This window comes from Elgaria multicarinata, chromosome 4 (assembly GCF_023053635.1).
Source record: "Elgaria multicarinata webbii isolate HBS135686 ecotype San Diego chromosome 4, rElgMul1.1.pri, whole genome shotgun sequence".
Lineage (NCBI taxonomy): Eukaryota > Metazoa > Chordata > Lepidosauria > Squamata > Anguidae > Elgaria > Elgaria multicarinata.
The window spans coordinates 42,476,494-42,494,491 of record NC_086174.1 but is presented as its reverse complement, the minus strand read 5'-3'; the positions used below and the strand labels follow the sequence as shown (position 1 = coordinate 42,494,491).

Below are 17,998 nucleotides of genomic sequence, written 5' to 3'. Positions count from 1 at the left end.
ACAACAAACATATCCAACTGAAATGAATAACATGCCACCAGCAGATTCTGACTTTAAAAAGTACAGCAGTAAATCAGTTGGTGACAAAACAAAGTCAACTGTTAAGACAAGTGATTTAGCTGTGGAGCAAGCATGATGTACATAATTTGAAGTGATGACTAGATTTGGAGCAAGTTCTTCTGGAGTTATCACTCAAGATTTCTATAGTAATTAAGACTCTAGAAGAACTTGTTCCAAGTCTAGTAGTCATCACTTCAAATTATGTACATTATGTTTGCTGCACAGTTCAATAGTTCATTTACCTTCAGTGACCCCTCTTCTTGGTTTTCTCAAAATTTTTGAATGAATGTAAGTCTCCAGTGCAAGATTTTCTGGAAGGCTGGTCCACTCAAGCCCATTTTGAAGGAGAAGTCTTGATCATAGAATCATAGAGTTGGAAGGGGCCTTTAAGGGCATCGAGTCCAACCTCTGCTCAATGCAGGAATTCACCTTAAAGCATCCCTGACAGACGGCTGTCCAGCTGCCTCTTGAAGGCCTCTAGTGTGGGAGAGCCCACCACCTCCCTAGGTAATTGGTTCCGTTGTCGTACTGCTCTAACAATCAGGAAGTTTTTCTTGATGTCCAGCCAGAATCTGGCTTCCTGTAACTTGAGCCCATTATTTCATGTCCTGCTCGGATGACCGAGAAAGGATCCTGGCTGTCCTCTGTGTGTCAACCTTTCAAGGATTTGAAGAGTGTTATCATGTCTCCCCTCAGCCTTCTCTTCTCCAGGCTAAACATGCCCAGTTCTTTCAGTCTCTCCTCATAGTGCTTTGTTTCCAGACCCCTGATTATCCTCATTGCCCTCCTTTGAATCCCCTCCAGCTTGTCTGCATCCTTCTTCAAGTCTGATGCCCAGAACTGGACACAAGATGAGGCCTAATCAGGAGCATTCTAATAGCAGAACGCTTTTGATCTTAGCAATGAAAAAACAGTAAAAGACTTGTGTCAGCCAGCTTAATCTTTATTTTGCTAAATCCTCTGAATGTGCAGGAGGTTCCCAGTAGATAATATATATGCATAGAGAGTTACCTGAAAGCAGCATAGATCTCAAAACTTTATCTCAGTTAAGCATATGTTGCTTGACTGTCAAATTCTAAAAAAAAAAAAAAGTTTGCCAAGCTCACCTGATCTTCAACATCCTTCATTTGTTGGCATAAGATATTGAACGGCACACAGTGAATGCATTTTTTTTAATGACTGTCTCGTTCTCCTCTTCACGTTCATGTGGGAGTAAATGACTTGTTCTTGAACAGAAAGTGCAGGCTAAGTCAGCTTTGTAAACTACACATCCCCTAGATGGTGTTGAAGCCAGTATACCAGGGATAGGCAACCTGGTGCCTTCCAGATATTTTGGACTACAAGTCCTATAATTCCTGACTGTTTGGTTTATGAGAGTTGTCTAAAACATCTGGAGGGCACCAGGTTGGCTACTTCTGCAGCATAGTATGAGGTGAATGGATGCCCATTACCAGACGATATGCATTCCTTCAGCTGCCAAAGATGGAATTGTCATGAAGCCAGAGTACAGTGTTACGGACAGACTCCAACAGAACTGCTGCATTGTTTGGGGCTATATGGCTGAGTTACCACTGCTCCCTAAAAATCCCAATTTGCTCATCTGCTTGCCCATGTAACAGAACAGGAGCTCCTCCTCTAGATCATCCCGGTATGTATGCCCCTATGTTGGAGTCTGCTCATCATTACCAGGAGTGGTAAATTTTGAAGCACAGGTGCTCATCATGGCAAGTTCCCATAGCCACTCTCCCAAGGAGGGTGTAAAGATTCAGGCAGCTAAATTAATCCTTATCAACCAATCAGGCAGCTATGTTAATCATTGTCAATGGACCAGTTCTAGCAGTTTTCATTTTCTGCAGGAGCTGGTCTTTTGTGAAACTAATGCGTCTCCATTGCCCATTCAAGACCAAACCACCCCAAAATACTTTGTATTATATAATAGGGAACCATCTATTTTTGCCAGCAAAATCCTCCCCACTCCCAGTTACTCTGGGGATTGCAGCTAAGCGCTGAGAGAACGGGGGATCCTAATAGATGGCATCAGCATCCCTGGTAATAAGAGCTCTGGCGCTAAGCCTCAGCAAACCCTGGCTCCACTACACCATTGATTACCAGCGTTGTTGCTACTTGTCCTACCCTCTTGTTTGCCAACAGATTTTATCTGCTGTTTACTCCTCTCCCTCAGTGTCTCCTTTAGCAGTGCTGTAGAACAGCTTCCCCCAACCTGGTGACCTTCACATTCGCATCATCCCCAGCCACGATGTTGATCCCTTTTGCAAAACTGCCTTATGAGCTGGGGACCTCTGCAAGTTTTTTTCATAGAGTAGTAGAGTTGGAAGGGGCCTATAAGGCCATTGAGCCCAGCCCCCTCCTCAATGCAGGAATCCACCTTAAAGCATCCCTGACAGATGCATCTTGAATGCCTCTAGTGTGAGAGAGCCCACACTCCTTTTCCATCCTAAGTACCTTAGATGTGTGTGCTCTTCTGCATGATGCTGGAAAGAAAGCAATTGTCAACGCTAATCCATTTAATTAGAAAAAATCTTAGTTGCACGGCCAGGGATGAGGTTGACTAATGTTAAAGCTCCACCTGTTAATAGCCATTCTGATGCCTGACCTAACTGTGCAGTCACTAAAGTATGCTTAATAGTCCCACAAATAAAACTAGCTTCAACTGTACAGTGCTCCTAATGCCAATAAATCGATCTGTTTATCCTCTCCAACAGCTGCATACATCAATATGTTTTTATTCAAACCACATCCTTAAATTTACTTAACTGACAACAAATGCAGTTAACTAAGATGTAGTGAACTGCTGCTGTTTGTTCTCTATGTAAACTCTGTAAATTCTGAATAGCCAGCAAAATGCTGAAATTGCCTGTAAGGCAACTTAATTAGACCACTCAGGTTTCTGATGAGATACTTTATTTTTGATTCTAGTAATTATTTGTTATGTAAATGAATTTAAGTGTGTGTGTGTATAAGATTAACCCACCCTTGCCCTGTGGCTGTAGTCCAGTTTTCTAGAGTTTTGCTAAATTGAATATAACGTTTGGGCAGCTTAGCACATAGAAATCTATCAGGGCCAAACTACAAATTCCATTGTGTCCAACTTTTGCATGAACAGATTTCTTTTTAAAAAATAAAATAAAAAGTTGCTTGAGTTGAATCTTTGAATGAAACACTCAGGATTCCCTACCAAGTGTATTTTCCTTCAGAATTACACCTCCCCTGGCTGCTTTTCTTCCTGCATGGGTAGAGGAGCTTGGGAAAGGCAACGTTGGGAGGAAATTTATTGATTAGAGAGGCAATAAACACCTTTTTGCCATTACTATGTTCCTGGATTGCAGCCCCAAGCAGTGGTTTTTTCCCCATTTAAAACCAAGCCACACAAACAAATATGTCCAGTGGGATGTTGTTACATGGATCTCTGCACAATGCTAGTTCGGTTCATAGTTCCTTCATGAATAGGAATTCCTATTTTTCTATTCTCTGCTGTGTAGAACATTTACATTTATTTGTATATTTAAAATATTTGTATCCCGCCCTATATCACTAGATTCTCAGTACAGATAAAAACATACAATATAAAACAATAAATATACACAGCTAAAAACAAATTAAACCATTAATCAAGTTAAAACCAATATATAGCATAAAAGCAGTAAAAACAATTAAAACAGTTAAAACAATATATTGATATGTGAGAATTACCTGTCCTAATTGTGAATGTTGTTTACATTTCATATTTTCACTGAGCATTAATTAACATTCATTGTTTGCCACCAAGCCAGAAAATTTGTTAATTGTTTGTTTATATAATATGTGAATGTCATGTCCATGAATGGGAGCAGGTGTCTTCCCATGCTTTCAGTTCCTGAAATTCTTCAGCTATTGGGCGGTATAGAAATGCAATAAATAAATAAATAAATAAATAAATAAATAAAATTGTTAGAAAATAAATCTACTTTTTCTTCCACAGAGTTCTCCTTTTTTGATCCCAATGATGCAGCATGCCAGGAAATTCTCTTCAGCCCCAAAACGTCTGTGTCTGAACTATTTGCTATCTTAAGACAGTGGGTCCCTCAAGTCCAACAGAACATTGATATCATTGGGAATGAGGTGAGAAATATATTAAGATTTCCTGAGCATTTATAAAGGTCCTTTTTAATTTTGTAATAGTGTATTGAACTATCAACTCTGCTTTTATTTGAGAGCTAAGGTGTTCAAAGGTGTCACCGCTGCTTCCTTATAGGCTAGAAATTTTACTCTTGTTATAATAAAAGAATAGATTGTTGGAATTCTAGCAAGAGCTGGTGAACACTGTAAAAAGTGCATTGGGAACTACATACCATTCTAAACTAACATGTACCTATCAGGGTTTTTTTTAAAAAAAGAAAAATATAGTAGTGATGGAGGAATAAAGATATTGAATTGGTGAAGTGTACAGTGATAATGACACTATCTCTCTATTGGTATGAAGCGTATAACAGAATTGCTCTTGTAATAAACTAAAATGAAATTCGCTGCTAGGCATCACTGTGAAACCGATTAACTTTTATATGCCTGAAAGTAAGTAAGACTTGCTAAATAACTGCATCAGCTTCCTACATGGTCTTGTTCTGGTGTTTCTGCAGATCATCAAGAGAGGCTGCAATGTGAACGACAGAGATGGTTTGACTGACATGACTCTTTTGCATTACACATGCAAGTCAGGGGCTCATGGTATTGGTAAGTGAAGAAATCAGGGCTCTTCAGTGGCCATTGTCTGTGTGGCAGCAGGAGTAGTTGTCCTTCTCTGCCTCTTGCCCCCCTCCCCGGTTGTTCTGCCCCATTCTCTAGAGTTTTGGTTGAAGGGGACTGCACGAATGTGGCTCTCCATGCCGAAAAGAGCAGCTACGGCTGCTTCTAAGGATTGGTCTGTGGGAATATCCAGGATCAGCCTTTTGGATGATGCTTTGCCCCATCCAGCTGGGTCCCCTGACCCTCTGTAGCATTTTCAAGGGGTTGGAGAGGCTGCCGTGGGGTGGAGGGGCCAGGAAAGTGTGCTTCCACTAGCCCAGTTGCACACCCCTAAATCTGGACCCAACCCATTATATATATTCAAAAGTTTAGCTGCTTTCTGCCCACAAAAGGGCCATCAAAGTGGTGTACAAAATCACAATAACTGAAACAATCAAATTACCTAATTAAACAATAATAGTGAAGTGAACACAAACAGAATCAGCAGTATCTTAAAAATGAACCAGCTTTAAGGGTGGGGCTGGGGGTAACCATTTCCAAAGCTCACCAAAAAAGGATAGTTTTCCCCAGTTGATACAAAGACATTAAGATAAATGTCTGCTTTGGTTTCCCCACTGCTAACGCTTCCATGTCTGGAGATGTTTGAGCATCTGCAAGACCATCCCACCCTTCCTTAGAATTGGAGCCAGGAGTCTTGTGTGTGCTTACTTCACTGTAGTCATGCGCCATGGAACTCAGTTTACACTGCTTTACTCCCAAATTTTCTAAAGGCAGTTTCCATAAAGATGAAACCATCAGATTTCCACTTCCAATTCTCTGCTTGTTCTATGGCTCTGTTTGTTTTGTGGCCTCTTACAGGTCACTTTGTGATACACATCTTTCCCTAACTGCAGTTTAAAATGGACTATAAACCCCACAGGGTGGTATTAATTAAAAGGAAATTTGATACGTTGACATTTTAAAATAATGATAAATAGAACCACATGCAGGACATGGTGCAGATAAGATGCTTCCTAAAATAATTTGATACTTTAAAAGGAAGGCTTTTAATTCCAGAACAGGGGTGGGCGACTTGTGTGTCTTTGGCCTCCAACTCCCATTAGTCCTAGCCAGCATTACCAATGGTAAGGGATTATGGGAGCTGTAGGCCAAAGCATCTGGAGGCCAGGTCCCTCCCCCCTGTGTTCTTGCATTTGCGTGTCCTTAGATACATGTAAGACCTGTGATTTATGATCCACTTGACTCAGAGTATCGCCTTTAACCTGTCTTACTCCTATTCATGTCAACAGATATATTTATATCAACACAAATATTCTGGCCACATGTGCATTGACATTGCACCACTAACTATATGACCCACTGTGACATGAGTTGGCTGTGCATTGGCCCTCTGCCACCGTGAGCTGGAATACTGATACCCAGTGCACGGAGCAGTATTGTTAATGATTTGGTTGCTGTGCCAGCATCTGTGTAAGGGAGGAATGGTGTAAGTTGTGAGTAAACCCATGACACACCATTGGTGTTGTAAAAAGTATAAAAGATCTTGCAGACTCTTCTCATACTTCTCCTGTGTTCAGAGGGGTGAATTAAGGCTTAATTTAGCTTAAATCAAAGTGTTTTGGACTGCTTGATATGTTATAAAAGTCCTACGGAGAAGGCCTTTCTCTATAGAAACTAATACAAAACCCACCATCTTTTTGTATGTATGCTGTAATTACATGTAGAGAGTATTATAAAGTGTATTTTCACTGGAGTTTTTCCATGGTATTCAAAGGCAATAGCTGGCTGACTTATTTCTTGTAAAGCAACTCTTGCTAGGAGTGCCTTGGCTTTGTCGTTGTTGCTGTAAAAGTGCCAACATTCTTTGGACATGATGCTTGATTATCTAATGTGTCACAGTAGCCTATTAAACACTAACAAAATCAGATACAAAATGCCTTTTTTTTTAAAAAAAAAAAAATCTGCTTTGCAGGGGATGTGGAGACTGCAGCCAAATTTGCCTCCCAACTTATTGACTTGGGTGCAGATATCAATTTAAGGAGCCGTTGGACAAATATGAATGCTTTGCACTATGCTGCCTACTTTGATGTTCCAGAGCTCATTACTGTCATTTTGAAAAATGCAAAGCCAAAAGGTAAATCTTGCCAATTGTAATAGCAATGGATGCTGTGTTTCTTACCCTTGTCAACCTCCTCGCATCACAAAGAGCTGTTTCCAATGTTGCTTTTGGGTATGAAGACTACTGAAAAATTGGACAAGGATGCAGAGCTTAAGGCAGAACTAGATGTTGTGATAACCCAGTGAGGCTGCTAAAATTGGCAGCACCATGTCGAGTTTGCCTCCTGACCATTTGTGGTTTGCAGTGAATCTTAATTCTATTGTGATGTCTTCATGTTGTACATTTTCCGCACTCCTGCTATACATCATTGACTGCTACTGCGGATTGCGGGCCAGGGAGATAGCGAACTTGGCACGTCTAGTTTTCCCCTTTGCAATCTATAGATAGCCAGATGGATATTTAACATCCATGTGTTCATCTGAACATCCTCAAATCCTTAGTTGTGTGTCTTTGTACCATTCAAAATGGCATATTTTGAATCTTACAAAGACACTCATTTTACGCTAAGTGTGTAGAAGGCAATATCAGAAGTGAGACTTTTGTTCCAATGGGTACACATAAAATACACAATCTTTCTCTAATCTAGATGTTCAGATCCCTTTTTCAAATGTTTTCTCATTTTCTGTTTTACATAATTGAATATTATTAACATGCCAGGTTAATTACAAGCATGTACTTATTTGTTACAGTTTTAGGCCGCCCAATAACTGAAGTTCTCTGGGCAATGGATAAATTGAAAACACAAAATGCAAGATGATAATAAAATAATCACAATAAAACAGCACATGATAAAACTAGCAGCAGGGTTAAAAACAATGCATTCAACCCAAAATTCCTGCTAGCAAATGTATATTTTCACATAGCTATTGATACTATACTATATTAAAATACTTACACATTATCTTTTCAGATTGCATACTGTAGCATGTGATCTTCATAAGTGCTAATATTTTCAGCTGTCACTTTGAATGGGGTAATGCATTGAATCAGTGCTGGAAGCTATTGTTAATCATCTTTTATTTTGGCAAAGAATAAATATGAGAGAGCTGAAGACTTCATAAACTGCTAATGGGAGGGGTGGAAAAAATTGAGAGGAGAAATGAAAGACATGTTTGGGGTGATTCTCCTAGAATGCTGGTTACGTAATGCAAGAGCAGAGAAACAAACTTGTTTTAGTTGCCTGTTTCCTGACTTTTTGATCCCTTTTACAGGGAAAGCATTGGTGTTGGAAAATATAGCTAATCCATTCAGTAGGAAATCTTGTAGCACTTCTCTGTGCTTAGTTTTTATTACTCTTTGAGCAAGCACTGTTTGTTTGGAAGTGGATTTTTCTGAAAGGATTTTAGGCTGGAGCTCTATAGTATGCTGCTGAAAATGGCATCCCTGTGTCAAGCTCTCTTCTTTTTCTAGATAATGGGCCCGTTCAGAAGACACCTTAAACCATGGCTTTAACCACGGTGGTTAAGCCAGAAAGCCAGGCTGAGTTTAGAAGACACCTTAAACCACAGTAAATAAGGCTTTTTGCTTTTATTCACTGTGGTTAAAGCCGTGGTTTAAGGTGTCTTCTGAACAGCAATGTGGCAATGTTCACTCCCTCTTAGAGATTTCCTTATATGCATTTCCCTGTTTATGCGCCACATCATTGGCTCTTCTTACTGGCAGGAAAATGTGCAGCATGATGACATCACATTGCAGAGGAGAGAAGGAAACCTTCATATTTGTGCTTTGCAGCACCCTCAGGTTGCACACAATGGCAATGTTCACAATTAGTGTTAAGCCAGAATTCCAAAGAATCTTGGCTTACTGTGAATTTGCTGAGTGCTGGTGCATATAGTCTGTTCATTCCCTCTTGGGTTCTCATGCATGCAGGAATGACTAAAGTAAGCAGGAGTCAAAAGCTTAGCATTCCTGACTTCTTGTGTCCCTTGCTAGTCAGGGTTCTCGGTTTACTATTACTGGTGACAGGCCAGGAGCCCCATTCAAATGGCACACTTAAGTTTTGATTCCTGGTAAGTTTAGCCACCTTCACTGGTGGGAGGAGCCTTGCAGGAGTGAACAGGAACTCATGGTTCTTCTTCATGGTCTCTGTGCATCACACATATGGGTTCTGCGCCTACAAACAGTAATAAAGTAGAAAGAAGTGTCTCAGCGACCGAACGCAATAATTGCTCGTGGTCCACAGACCTAGTTTCCAACGAGGCAACCACAATAGCGGTCGAAGAAGAACTGAGGAGATTGGCGGGGACCCCAGTAGACGGGCGCACTGGGATGGTGGGGGAGGGGTTCCAGCCCCAAAATTCTTAGCTTTACAATGTCCCCGGATTGAGGCTCCCGAATTGAGTGGTCATCTGTGTGAATGCACAGATGACACTTGAAGAACCACAGTTACAGGTAAGCAACCTGTCCTAATCCAGATTCTCTAGAATTGTGTTCAAATATAGTTCTTGCCTGAATGTTAGTGAATATGTCTCTTCATTGAAAATGGTGTCATCTGACCTGGGAGGTATAACTTAGAATGAGTGCCATTTGATCTGTTTTTATGTCTTCGCTTGAAAATTTTGTCTGTTTTAACATTGTTGCCATGTCCAGTGTCACTAACGAGAAACGTTGACGTTCATATTACTACCATTTCTTCGTCTCAGAGGACTTGTTATAACAAGTGTTCTTCTATTTTATTTACTTATTTATTACATTTTGATACCACCCATTAACCAAAGTTCTCTGGATGGTTCACAAGACAAAACCTAAAACCATAAAACACAACAACATTGTACAACATAATGTAAAAAACACACCTTTAGATCAGGATGTAACCAAAGTAGAAAACACATATTTATTGCCCACCACTGAAAATGGTATTTAGACATAGCTCTGGAGACAGGGGAGGCTGACAACCAAGCATGAGGTGGCAGTTGCACAGTTCAGGAGCACTCCTTGTGAGTCCTGGCTGCTGGATGGCCTCCCTTTAGCACTCTTTTATGCTGTTTTGAAGACTAATCTGTGACACAGCCTCTTTTTGCATGCAGAGAGCATTGCCTCGATCAGAGTAACTGTTGAAAGAGTGGGCAAACAGATCACTTGGCAAAGATCAGCAGGTAGAAATTGTGCTGCTGTTACATGTAATCCTCAGCCATTAGGACCTGCAGGAACATGTTATGTTCTCTCTGGTGTAAGACAGATTTGCCTACAAATTCTTGGGTGTACGCTCTCTTTGTATGCCTGATTCAGGAAAGGGAGGGGTTTACGTAATATGCTTGATTGACTCCCTGAAGACTGAAACTCTCAACTAAATAAAATGAGATCTGGAAGATGTTGCAACAGGCTGCTTGATATTGGCCGATGGCATTCATTTTACTACTTCCAGGGGCTTTATCTACAAACAGAATGTACTTAAGCTTGTGGAGCAACATCTCTCTCTGCTAATTAATCCACTTGGGTGCAGTTGTCAAGACTGAAGTTGATCTTGCCCAGAAAATTAGGGTGCTAACAGACAGGAGTTTGCAAGTGTCAGCCACACTCAATCAAATCTGCAGGGGTTCTATGGTTCTCCAGAACACTTAGATCCCCCCACCCAACTTTGCTATCACATTTTCTTGGAATCTGGAATTGCAAGTTGCAGACGTGGGAACTGACATTTGGGTATGTTGATCCTTGAGTTGCTTCACCATATACCCAAGGCTTGTTCTTTCAATGTAGGCTAAGTTTTTACTATGCAGACGCATCTGGAAGTTAGCCTGGGGTGAAAGCAAAATAAACTCACCCACGCTGGAAAATTGGGGCTTTAGTATGTAGTCAAGCAATCCTACAATTCTCTCCATGTGTTTAGATTTATCCTACACACTCTTATCCCACATTTAAACCTGCTTTCAAGTTCAACCAAACTGGTGTTCAGAAAGAAAAGGTCTAGAAAGGATTGAGATATGCTTTCCCCCCCTATTTTTCAAAAGAAAACATATTTGATTTTCAGAGCAATGAATCCAAATATTTGTCTTGTTGTTATAAAACCTTCTCTTAGGTTGGCTCAAGCAATTGTATATGTCAGTTCTAAACTACTGAGATGTTAATTAGATCCTAGGACATGGTTTGAAGACACATAGTGCAGCAAGCTTGTGGAAGTGAAGGCCAGACTTGATGGGGCACTAATTGTGTGGATGCAATTAACTTGCATGGTTTTAAAATGGAAAATAGTATCTGCTGGGGCCGTGAACAGAATCAGGACTGCAGGGAATGGGAAGGGTGTGTTTAACCCTTCTCTCCCTTCAACCCCCCCCCCCCCCAGCCATAGTCCTGATGAAAATCCCACCCACAGCTACTGTTTTTCATTGGGACCATGGTGGAGTGGGTGTGTGTGTATGTGTGTGGGGAGGATTAAACTCTACCTATCCATTCCCTTGCAGTCCTAATGTTCTTTAGGGTCGTCCACAGCTGCTATGTGACATTTAAACACACGCTAATTACATTCACATCAAGTTTGGCTAGAAGCAGCTCTGGGCTTGGTCTGAATGAACCCATTGTATTCTGCCTTGTCTTCTAAGTTGGAAGAAACAAAGGATATAAATGTGTATAATATTACTACTACTGCCGCTGTGGCTGATAACTGTGTTTACCATTAGCATTTGGATCATGGATAAAACCAACATATGGTACCAATCTAAAATGTTCAAAAATTGATGCATGTTCATTCTCATCTGTACCTGATGCTTAATTTTAGATGTGGATGCCACCTGCAGTGACTTTGATTTTGGAACAGCCTTGCACATTGCTGCCTTCAACTTGTGTACAGGAGCTGTAAAGCGTTTATTGGAACATGGAGCCAATCCTGCCTTTAGGGTGAGGTTTTGATTCACAACCTTTTTTTGTGGAGGGGTTTTTATCTGACTGTATTTGACTGATTCTTTGTTTACAGTAGTTGTCCACAAATGTTCCTGAAAGTTTGATATTTTAAAAGTAATATCGGAAATGTTTCTCGAAAATTACTGTGTGTGTGCCTGTCTTTAGGCACAGCTGGGAAAATAATTTAAATTCCTAGATGCCAGCACTGAATTTTTAGGACCCTCATAAATGGTTGCCTCTAATTTTAAAAAAGTGTTTTTTAAAACAATCAGTTGCCTCTGCTTTTTTAAAATTACCTTTGCTTTAGGCATTTAGCTAGAACATTATTTAAGCCATGGTTGTTGGTTATTAACTAAGTTATGCATGTGCTAAAGCTTTGTTTTGAATTGTGTTAATACCGCACCTGTATTTGCTCCCTTCCTGCTTTTTTTGTTATTGCTGTTCTGCAGAATGACAAAGGGCAGACGCCAGCAGATGTAGTTCCTGACCCAGTAGACATGCCACTGGAGATGGCAGATGCAGCAGCGAGTGCCAAAGAAATCAAGCAGATGCTCTTAGATGCAGTACCTCTGTCTTGTGACATTTCCAAGGCCATGCTTCCAAACTATGATAATGTCACTGGCAAAGCCATGCTTGAATCCCTTGGCTTAAAGCTGGGAGATCGGGTTGTCATTGCAGGACAGAAGGTATGTTGGATAAACTGTGCATAAGGAAAGCAGACTGGATTGAAAAGGCCTCTGGGCTTGATATGGAGAGACAGCCAATGCATTGATGGTGCTATATAAATAAATAATAATAAATAATAATAATTGAGGTGGGCTGTTCCAATCTCAAGATAGTTGTTTGCCTGATGAAGCTCCTAAATGTAGATCCAATCTTTGTTGCTGCTGCTTTTTCCTAATTTATTTACTAATTAAATTTCTTTCCTGCTTTTCCACAAAAAACGGCAATCAAGGCAGTGTGAGGAAGAACCTAGTTAGCAACACCAACTTAGTGGGTATGCATAAGAGGAAGCTTGCTGAAGTTCCTTGCAGAGAGTTGGAATAAGAAAGACTTCAAGTACTCTGTTCCCAACCTTTGGTTGTTTTAACTTCAGAGACTTATTCAGCTTGTGGATACATCGGCCTGATATTTTGGCTGACAATTATTGCAATTCATGGTTGCTTGTCTTAGAACTCATTCATATTTTTGAACACTATTGTTTGTGATGGCAGAAAAATTCACAATAATTCTGTGCAAATTGGATTTTTAGGTGATAATGAATCCTACTTCTGCTCTGAAATGTAATAAAGTATGAAGCCATTTCCACAGCTACCCACGCAAGCAGGAAATAAAACCTTTATGCAAAGCAGTGTGCTTTCACTGTCAATCCTCTCGACTTACACTCTGTGTGTAGGGAGGCAGGCAGAAGTGGCAGTAAGGTCTGCACATGATTCTGCAAATGTTTCCCAGCCATTTACTGTAATGAGCCAGAGGAGATTAGTTTGTAAGGGGCATCTATAACTCTGCATCTTTTGGATACGTCAGTGGATCACACCCACATATAAAAGTCACACAAGCCTTGCCCGCACAAGGAATATGCAGCTGTTCTCTGTCCTAAAACTAACCATGCAAACATGGTGTCAGATTGACTTACTGAGACTTTGCAGAAGTTGGTTTCTTCCCTTGTTCATGTAAAACTGCAGTACATTTTGCATTTCAAAATCTACTTTGCATACTGTAGAGAGTCATAATAATAATAAAAATGTGTTTGTTACCCGCCTCTCCCTCTGGATCGAGGCGGGGTACAACACAACACAAATGCAAATGCCATAACCATGTTCTTGCTAGCACAAAGTTCCTGAAATTCACAGTTAATAACTAATAGTGAAATATGTTAATTTACCATTGTGATTTGTTGATTATTTTTAAAAGGGGACTTAAATATACTTTAGATAACAGGCATCTGTGTTATTCTGGAGGCCTGATCTATTCCGGACCCAGTCAAAGTAGATTCCTTGGATTGCCAAGATAAAACTAGACTACTTGTGAAAGGAATGAATGTTTATTGATAGAAAACGGACATAATAACAATGCAAAGAAAGCTCACACATCTCTTCAGTCCACAGAGCTGGCAGCTCCCAAAGAGCTGGCATTTGCTTGGTCCCCAAATCAACAGCAAACAGAGATCTTTCCTTTGAACCTCAAGTTCTCCAAATTGGTGTGCATGTTCCCTCTGGAGAGAGGCCAAATTGGTTAGGCCCCCAGCTCTGTCATTTATACTCTTTCTGATATTCTAGTATGTGTCCCAAATCATTGCAGGCAGGTAATGAGTTACCTGTCCTATGACTAACAGATCCCAACATGGGGCAGAGGGATTCCTCCTCATCTCCTTAGCAAGATAGAACAGTAAAGCAAACAAAGGAAATTAGGTAGCTACTTAACTTGAGGATTACACCCTTATCAGACAGCTAGCAATTGTTAAGCACGAATATTGGTGCTTTCTTGCTTAATGCACATCTCTCTCTGAGAAGCCACAGAGTGACCCAATATATCTAGGGGCTACACTAAGAAACAAGCAAATTGCCCTTTAAACAGTCCTTTATACATTCAGTAAACAGCATATAGGACAACTGTGTAAGTTTACCACCAAACCTGACTCCTCACTGATTCTAGCTCACTACAGCATCTATGCCAATAGGTAGTCCTATTTCAGAGCTACCTATTGGCCTTTTCCCAATATTGATTTTTTGGAAGAGTTCTGGGTGTCATTTCTTCGCTGGTTGCTACTTCCAGAAACTGGCAAAAAGTAGATTAATTCTTACCCTTTAATAATTTACTATGTTCATAGTGTGCAGTGCATCTACCTTTTGTGGGTGAGGTGGGGAAGATACTAAGGGCATAATCCTATGCATGTTTAGACAGAAAAAAGTCCTACAACTCCCAGCATTCCCCAGCTAGCATTACACCCTAAAACATTTAGGGAGAATTGCATCGAAGCTTCAGTGTTTCATCAGAAAAATGTCATGTTTGTGCTAATAATTTGCAAGTGCAGTTATGCAGTGTTTTTTATAGTTTATGCCATTTTGTTTTAATAGCTAATAAGTGGTCTGAAATTGCTGGTTTGTGTCTTCAAATCTCCACAAACATAATTTTGCAGGAATGCTGCATTTTGGTAATCTGGGTATCTGCACATATTAGAAATTCTATTTTTAAACATTATAAGCAGATATATAATCATAGAGTTTGAGGGGTCTTGTAGGCAGGGCCATTGCGAGACTATTTTGCACCCTAGGCAAGGCGAGCGACTTGCACCCCCCCCCCCCCCAAATTGCCAACTTCTAATTCAGCCTTCCCCAACCTGGTGCCCTCCAAATAGCCAATTAAACATGTTGGGATTTACTTCTAAGTAAACACACATCGGATAGTGTGATAAATAGTAGAACATGCCACAAACCAACTCCCAACAAAGCTCTCTGAGCATTTCAGTACAATTAAAACAACAAAATATATGATAAAATTTAAAAAAATGAAAATGCAATTAGGAAGCGAGGAAGGAATCTTGCTGGTAAGGGCTACCAATCCCAGGCAGTCTTCCTCTAAATCAGCCTCTCTCAACCTGGGGCCAGGTAAACATGTTGGGACTTGCTTCGAAGTAAATGGTGATGAACCATAGAAAATGCCACAAACCAATTCCCAACAAACCAATTCCCAACCAATTCTCTGGGCAGTTGCAATATAAAATAAAATAACATATATTTTAAGAATGCAATTAGGAAGTGAGAAAGGGATCTTACTGGTAAGGGGTGTTCAAACCTATCTGTACCAGTGCCAGCCAGTCTTCCCCTAAAACAGCCTCCCCAATCTAGGGCCCTCCCAATCGCCAGTTGTGGGACTTACTTCTAAGTAAACACACATAGGATTGTGTGATGAATCCTACAAAATGCCACAAACTAACTCCCAGCAAAGCTCTCTGGGAAATTCAGTATAATTAAACAAAATGCATTATGTAAACAAATACAATAGTAAAAATGCAATTAGGAAACAAGGAAGGAAGGGGTATTTAAACTTATGGCTACCAGTCCAGGCCAGTCTTCATATAAGCTAGCCATCCCCAACCTGGTGCCCTCCCAATTGTCAGTTAAAAATGTTGGGACTTACTTTTAAGTAAACACACTGAGCCTCTCCTCTTCACCTGAATTTTGCCTTCGCTAAGGCAGCCACAAGCTTGCCCACGTGGCTCCTGCAAAAACTGCAGCAGGAGGAAGAGGACAAAGACACCCGGGAAAATACTAGAATGGCATCTGCAAGGGCTGTTAACCTTTGCCTTGCTGTGCTGAACGAGGCTGCCTTGCTCAAAGGATAGTACTTTTTAAAAAAACAACAACCCCAGTTTCCTGAAACTGCTTGCGCTGATAGGTAGGTGGGGTGGAGGGGGGTGATTATTATGTGGTGGAGGCCCCAACATAGGCATGGGGGAGGCAGAGCCGGAGATGAATTTTTTTCCTCCCCCCCCCGCCCCGCCCAGCCTCTTGCTTCCATACTTTGGTGGCTAGGGAGGGGAGGCCCTGATATAGGTTTGGGTAGCAGCCCGTGGAAGCCTCTATGGGTGGGGAGTGGGAGGAGAAGGTTTTTGGGGTTTTTTAAGCTTCTGCTAGCAGATGCCAGAGTGGAAAGTGGGGAAAACCCTTTGCACAAGGTGTCTGCCATCTTCTTACCTTCCCAACGATCCAGCAGAAGCCCGGAAGGTTATGGCAGGGGCTGGGGAAGGCTCATTTCCGGAAACAGGCGGCCCCAATCCTTCTCATGCGGTGATCGGGGATGCTGGGACGTTGCCATGGCGATGATCCAGCAGAAGGCCGGATGGGGCTGGGAAAGGCCTGTTTCTTCAAACGGACTATTACAGCGCCTCCTGCATGGCGATCCGGGGTTTTTCTTATGCGCAGATCAGCTACGCCACTAGCATAAATGGAAAGATATCTGCGTGCACAGCGGCGGAACTAGCGACGGTTTAGGGAAGGCTGAGAGGGAAAAAGGAGGAAGCGAAGTGTCCTCCTCAGGCACTGCAGTGCACACCTTTCATCCCATATACGGTATAAAACTGTGACCCTTAAAGGACAGTACTGCGCTCCTCTGAAGTTTCCATCCCAGGCGGCTGCCTGACTTGCCTAAATGGTAGCACCGGCTCTGCTTGTAGGCCATCCAACACTGCTCGATGTAGGAAATCTAGAGCTAGGGCATCCCATAGAGATGGCTGTCCAGCCTCTGTTTGAATACCTGCCGCAATGAATGGTCCCCCACCCTTCTAGGAAAATGGGCAGAATTCAATGGGGCACTTACAGTCTGGCCGATTCTCTTACGCCACGCCAATTCTGTTGCATAAGCAGCCCCCACCGTTGTGCAACATCGAATTAGGGCTTTCAGGATAACCCAAAATGAGCAGAAATGCTGGTTTCTGGAAGGAAGCAGATCAGCAGAGCTCGCATAAGGGAGCTCTGCTGACCTGCCTCCCTCTAGAAACTAGCGTTTTTGTTCATTTCAGGGCTTCCTCTAGGAAGTGCTAAATCTCCCTTGCATAAGTGGAGGGTCCTGCTTATGCCCCGAAATCGGCGCACTGCTTCCAAAAGGGAATTGGCAGCAAATGTCCCTTTGGATTCTGTCGGTTGATTCCATTCTTGAATTGCACTTACAGTCATGATTTCCCCCCTAATGTTCAACCACAATCTACCCTCTTGTAACTTAAGCCCACTAGATCAAGTTTTCTGAGACCAGTACAAATCTTGGCCCTCTTCTATGTGACAACTATTCTGGAATTTGAAGAGTGCTGTTTTGTTGCTTTCCTGCCCCTCTCTCTGAGCAGGGGGTTGGACTTGATGGCCTTAAAAGCCCTTTCCAACTCTACTATTCTATGATTCTCCAAACAAGTGACATGCCCTTTTTTCCATTTCTTATACATGTTGTTTTCAAATGTTCAGTGCCTAAGTAGAAATTAAAGATCTCCTTCACATGGATCGTAGCAGAGATCTCCTTGAAGGAGACCATTATTGACACTTGTTTAACTGAATCAGGGAAGGGCACTGTAGAATAAATATAGATAGTTACACATAGTGGCCTCAGTCCAGAGGATTGCAAGCTTAGTAGGCTTCATGAGCACTGTCAAAGCTGACATTACTATCAGTTATATGGCGGTGAAGAGGGAAATGGATGCCTGACCAGTTTACTTTCTAATACAACCTTCTCGAACCTGGTGCTTTCCAGGTGTGTCGG

At 41.5% G+C, this 17,998-nt stretch overlaps 1 protein-coding gene across 1 annotated transcript in view; it reads left to right on the top strand.

Annotated features, from left to right (window-relative positions):
• Nucleotides 1-17,998, top strand: part of CLIP4 (CAP-Gly domain containing linker protein family member 4) — a 46,047-nt gene that overhangs the window by 8,748 nt on the left and 19,301 nt on the right. Inside the window, exons 3-7 of the mRNA XM_063124160.1 lie at nt 4,040-4,179; nt 4,695-4,788; nt 6,773-6,934; nt 11,631-11,749; nt 12,202-12,438. Coding sequence (XP_062980230.1) covers nt 4,040-4,179; nt 4,695-4,788; nt 6,773-6,934; nt 11,631-11,749; nt 12,202-12,438 — 752 coding nt within the window. The remainder of the gene's footprint in view (nt 1-4,039; nt 4,180-4,694; nt 4,789-6,772; nt 6,935-11,630; nt 11,750-12,201; nt 12,439-17,998) is intronic.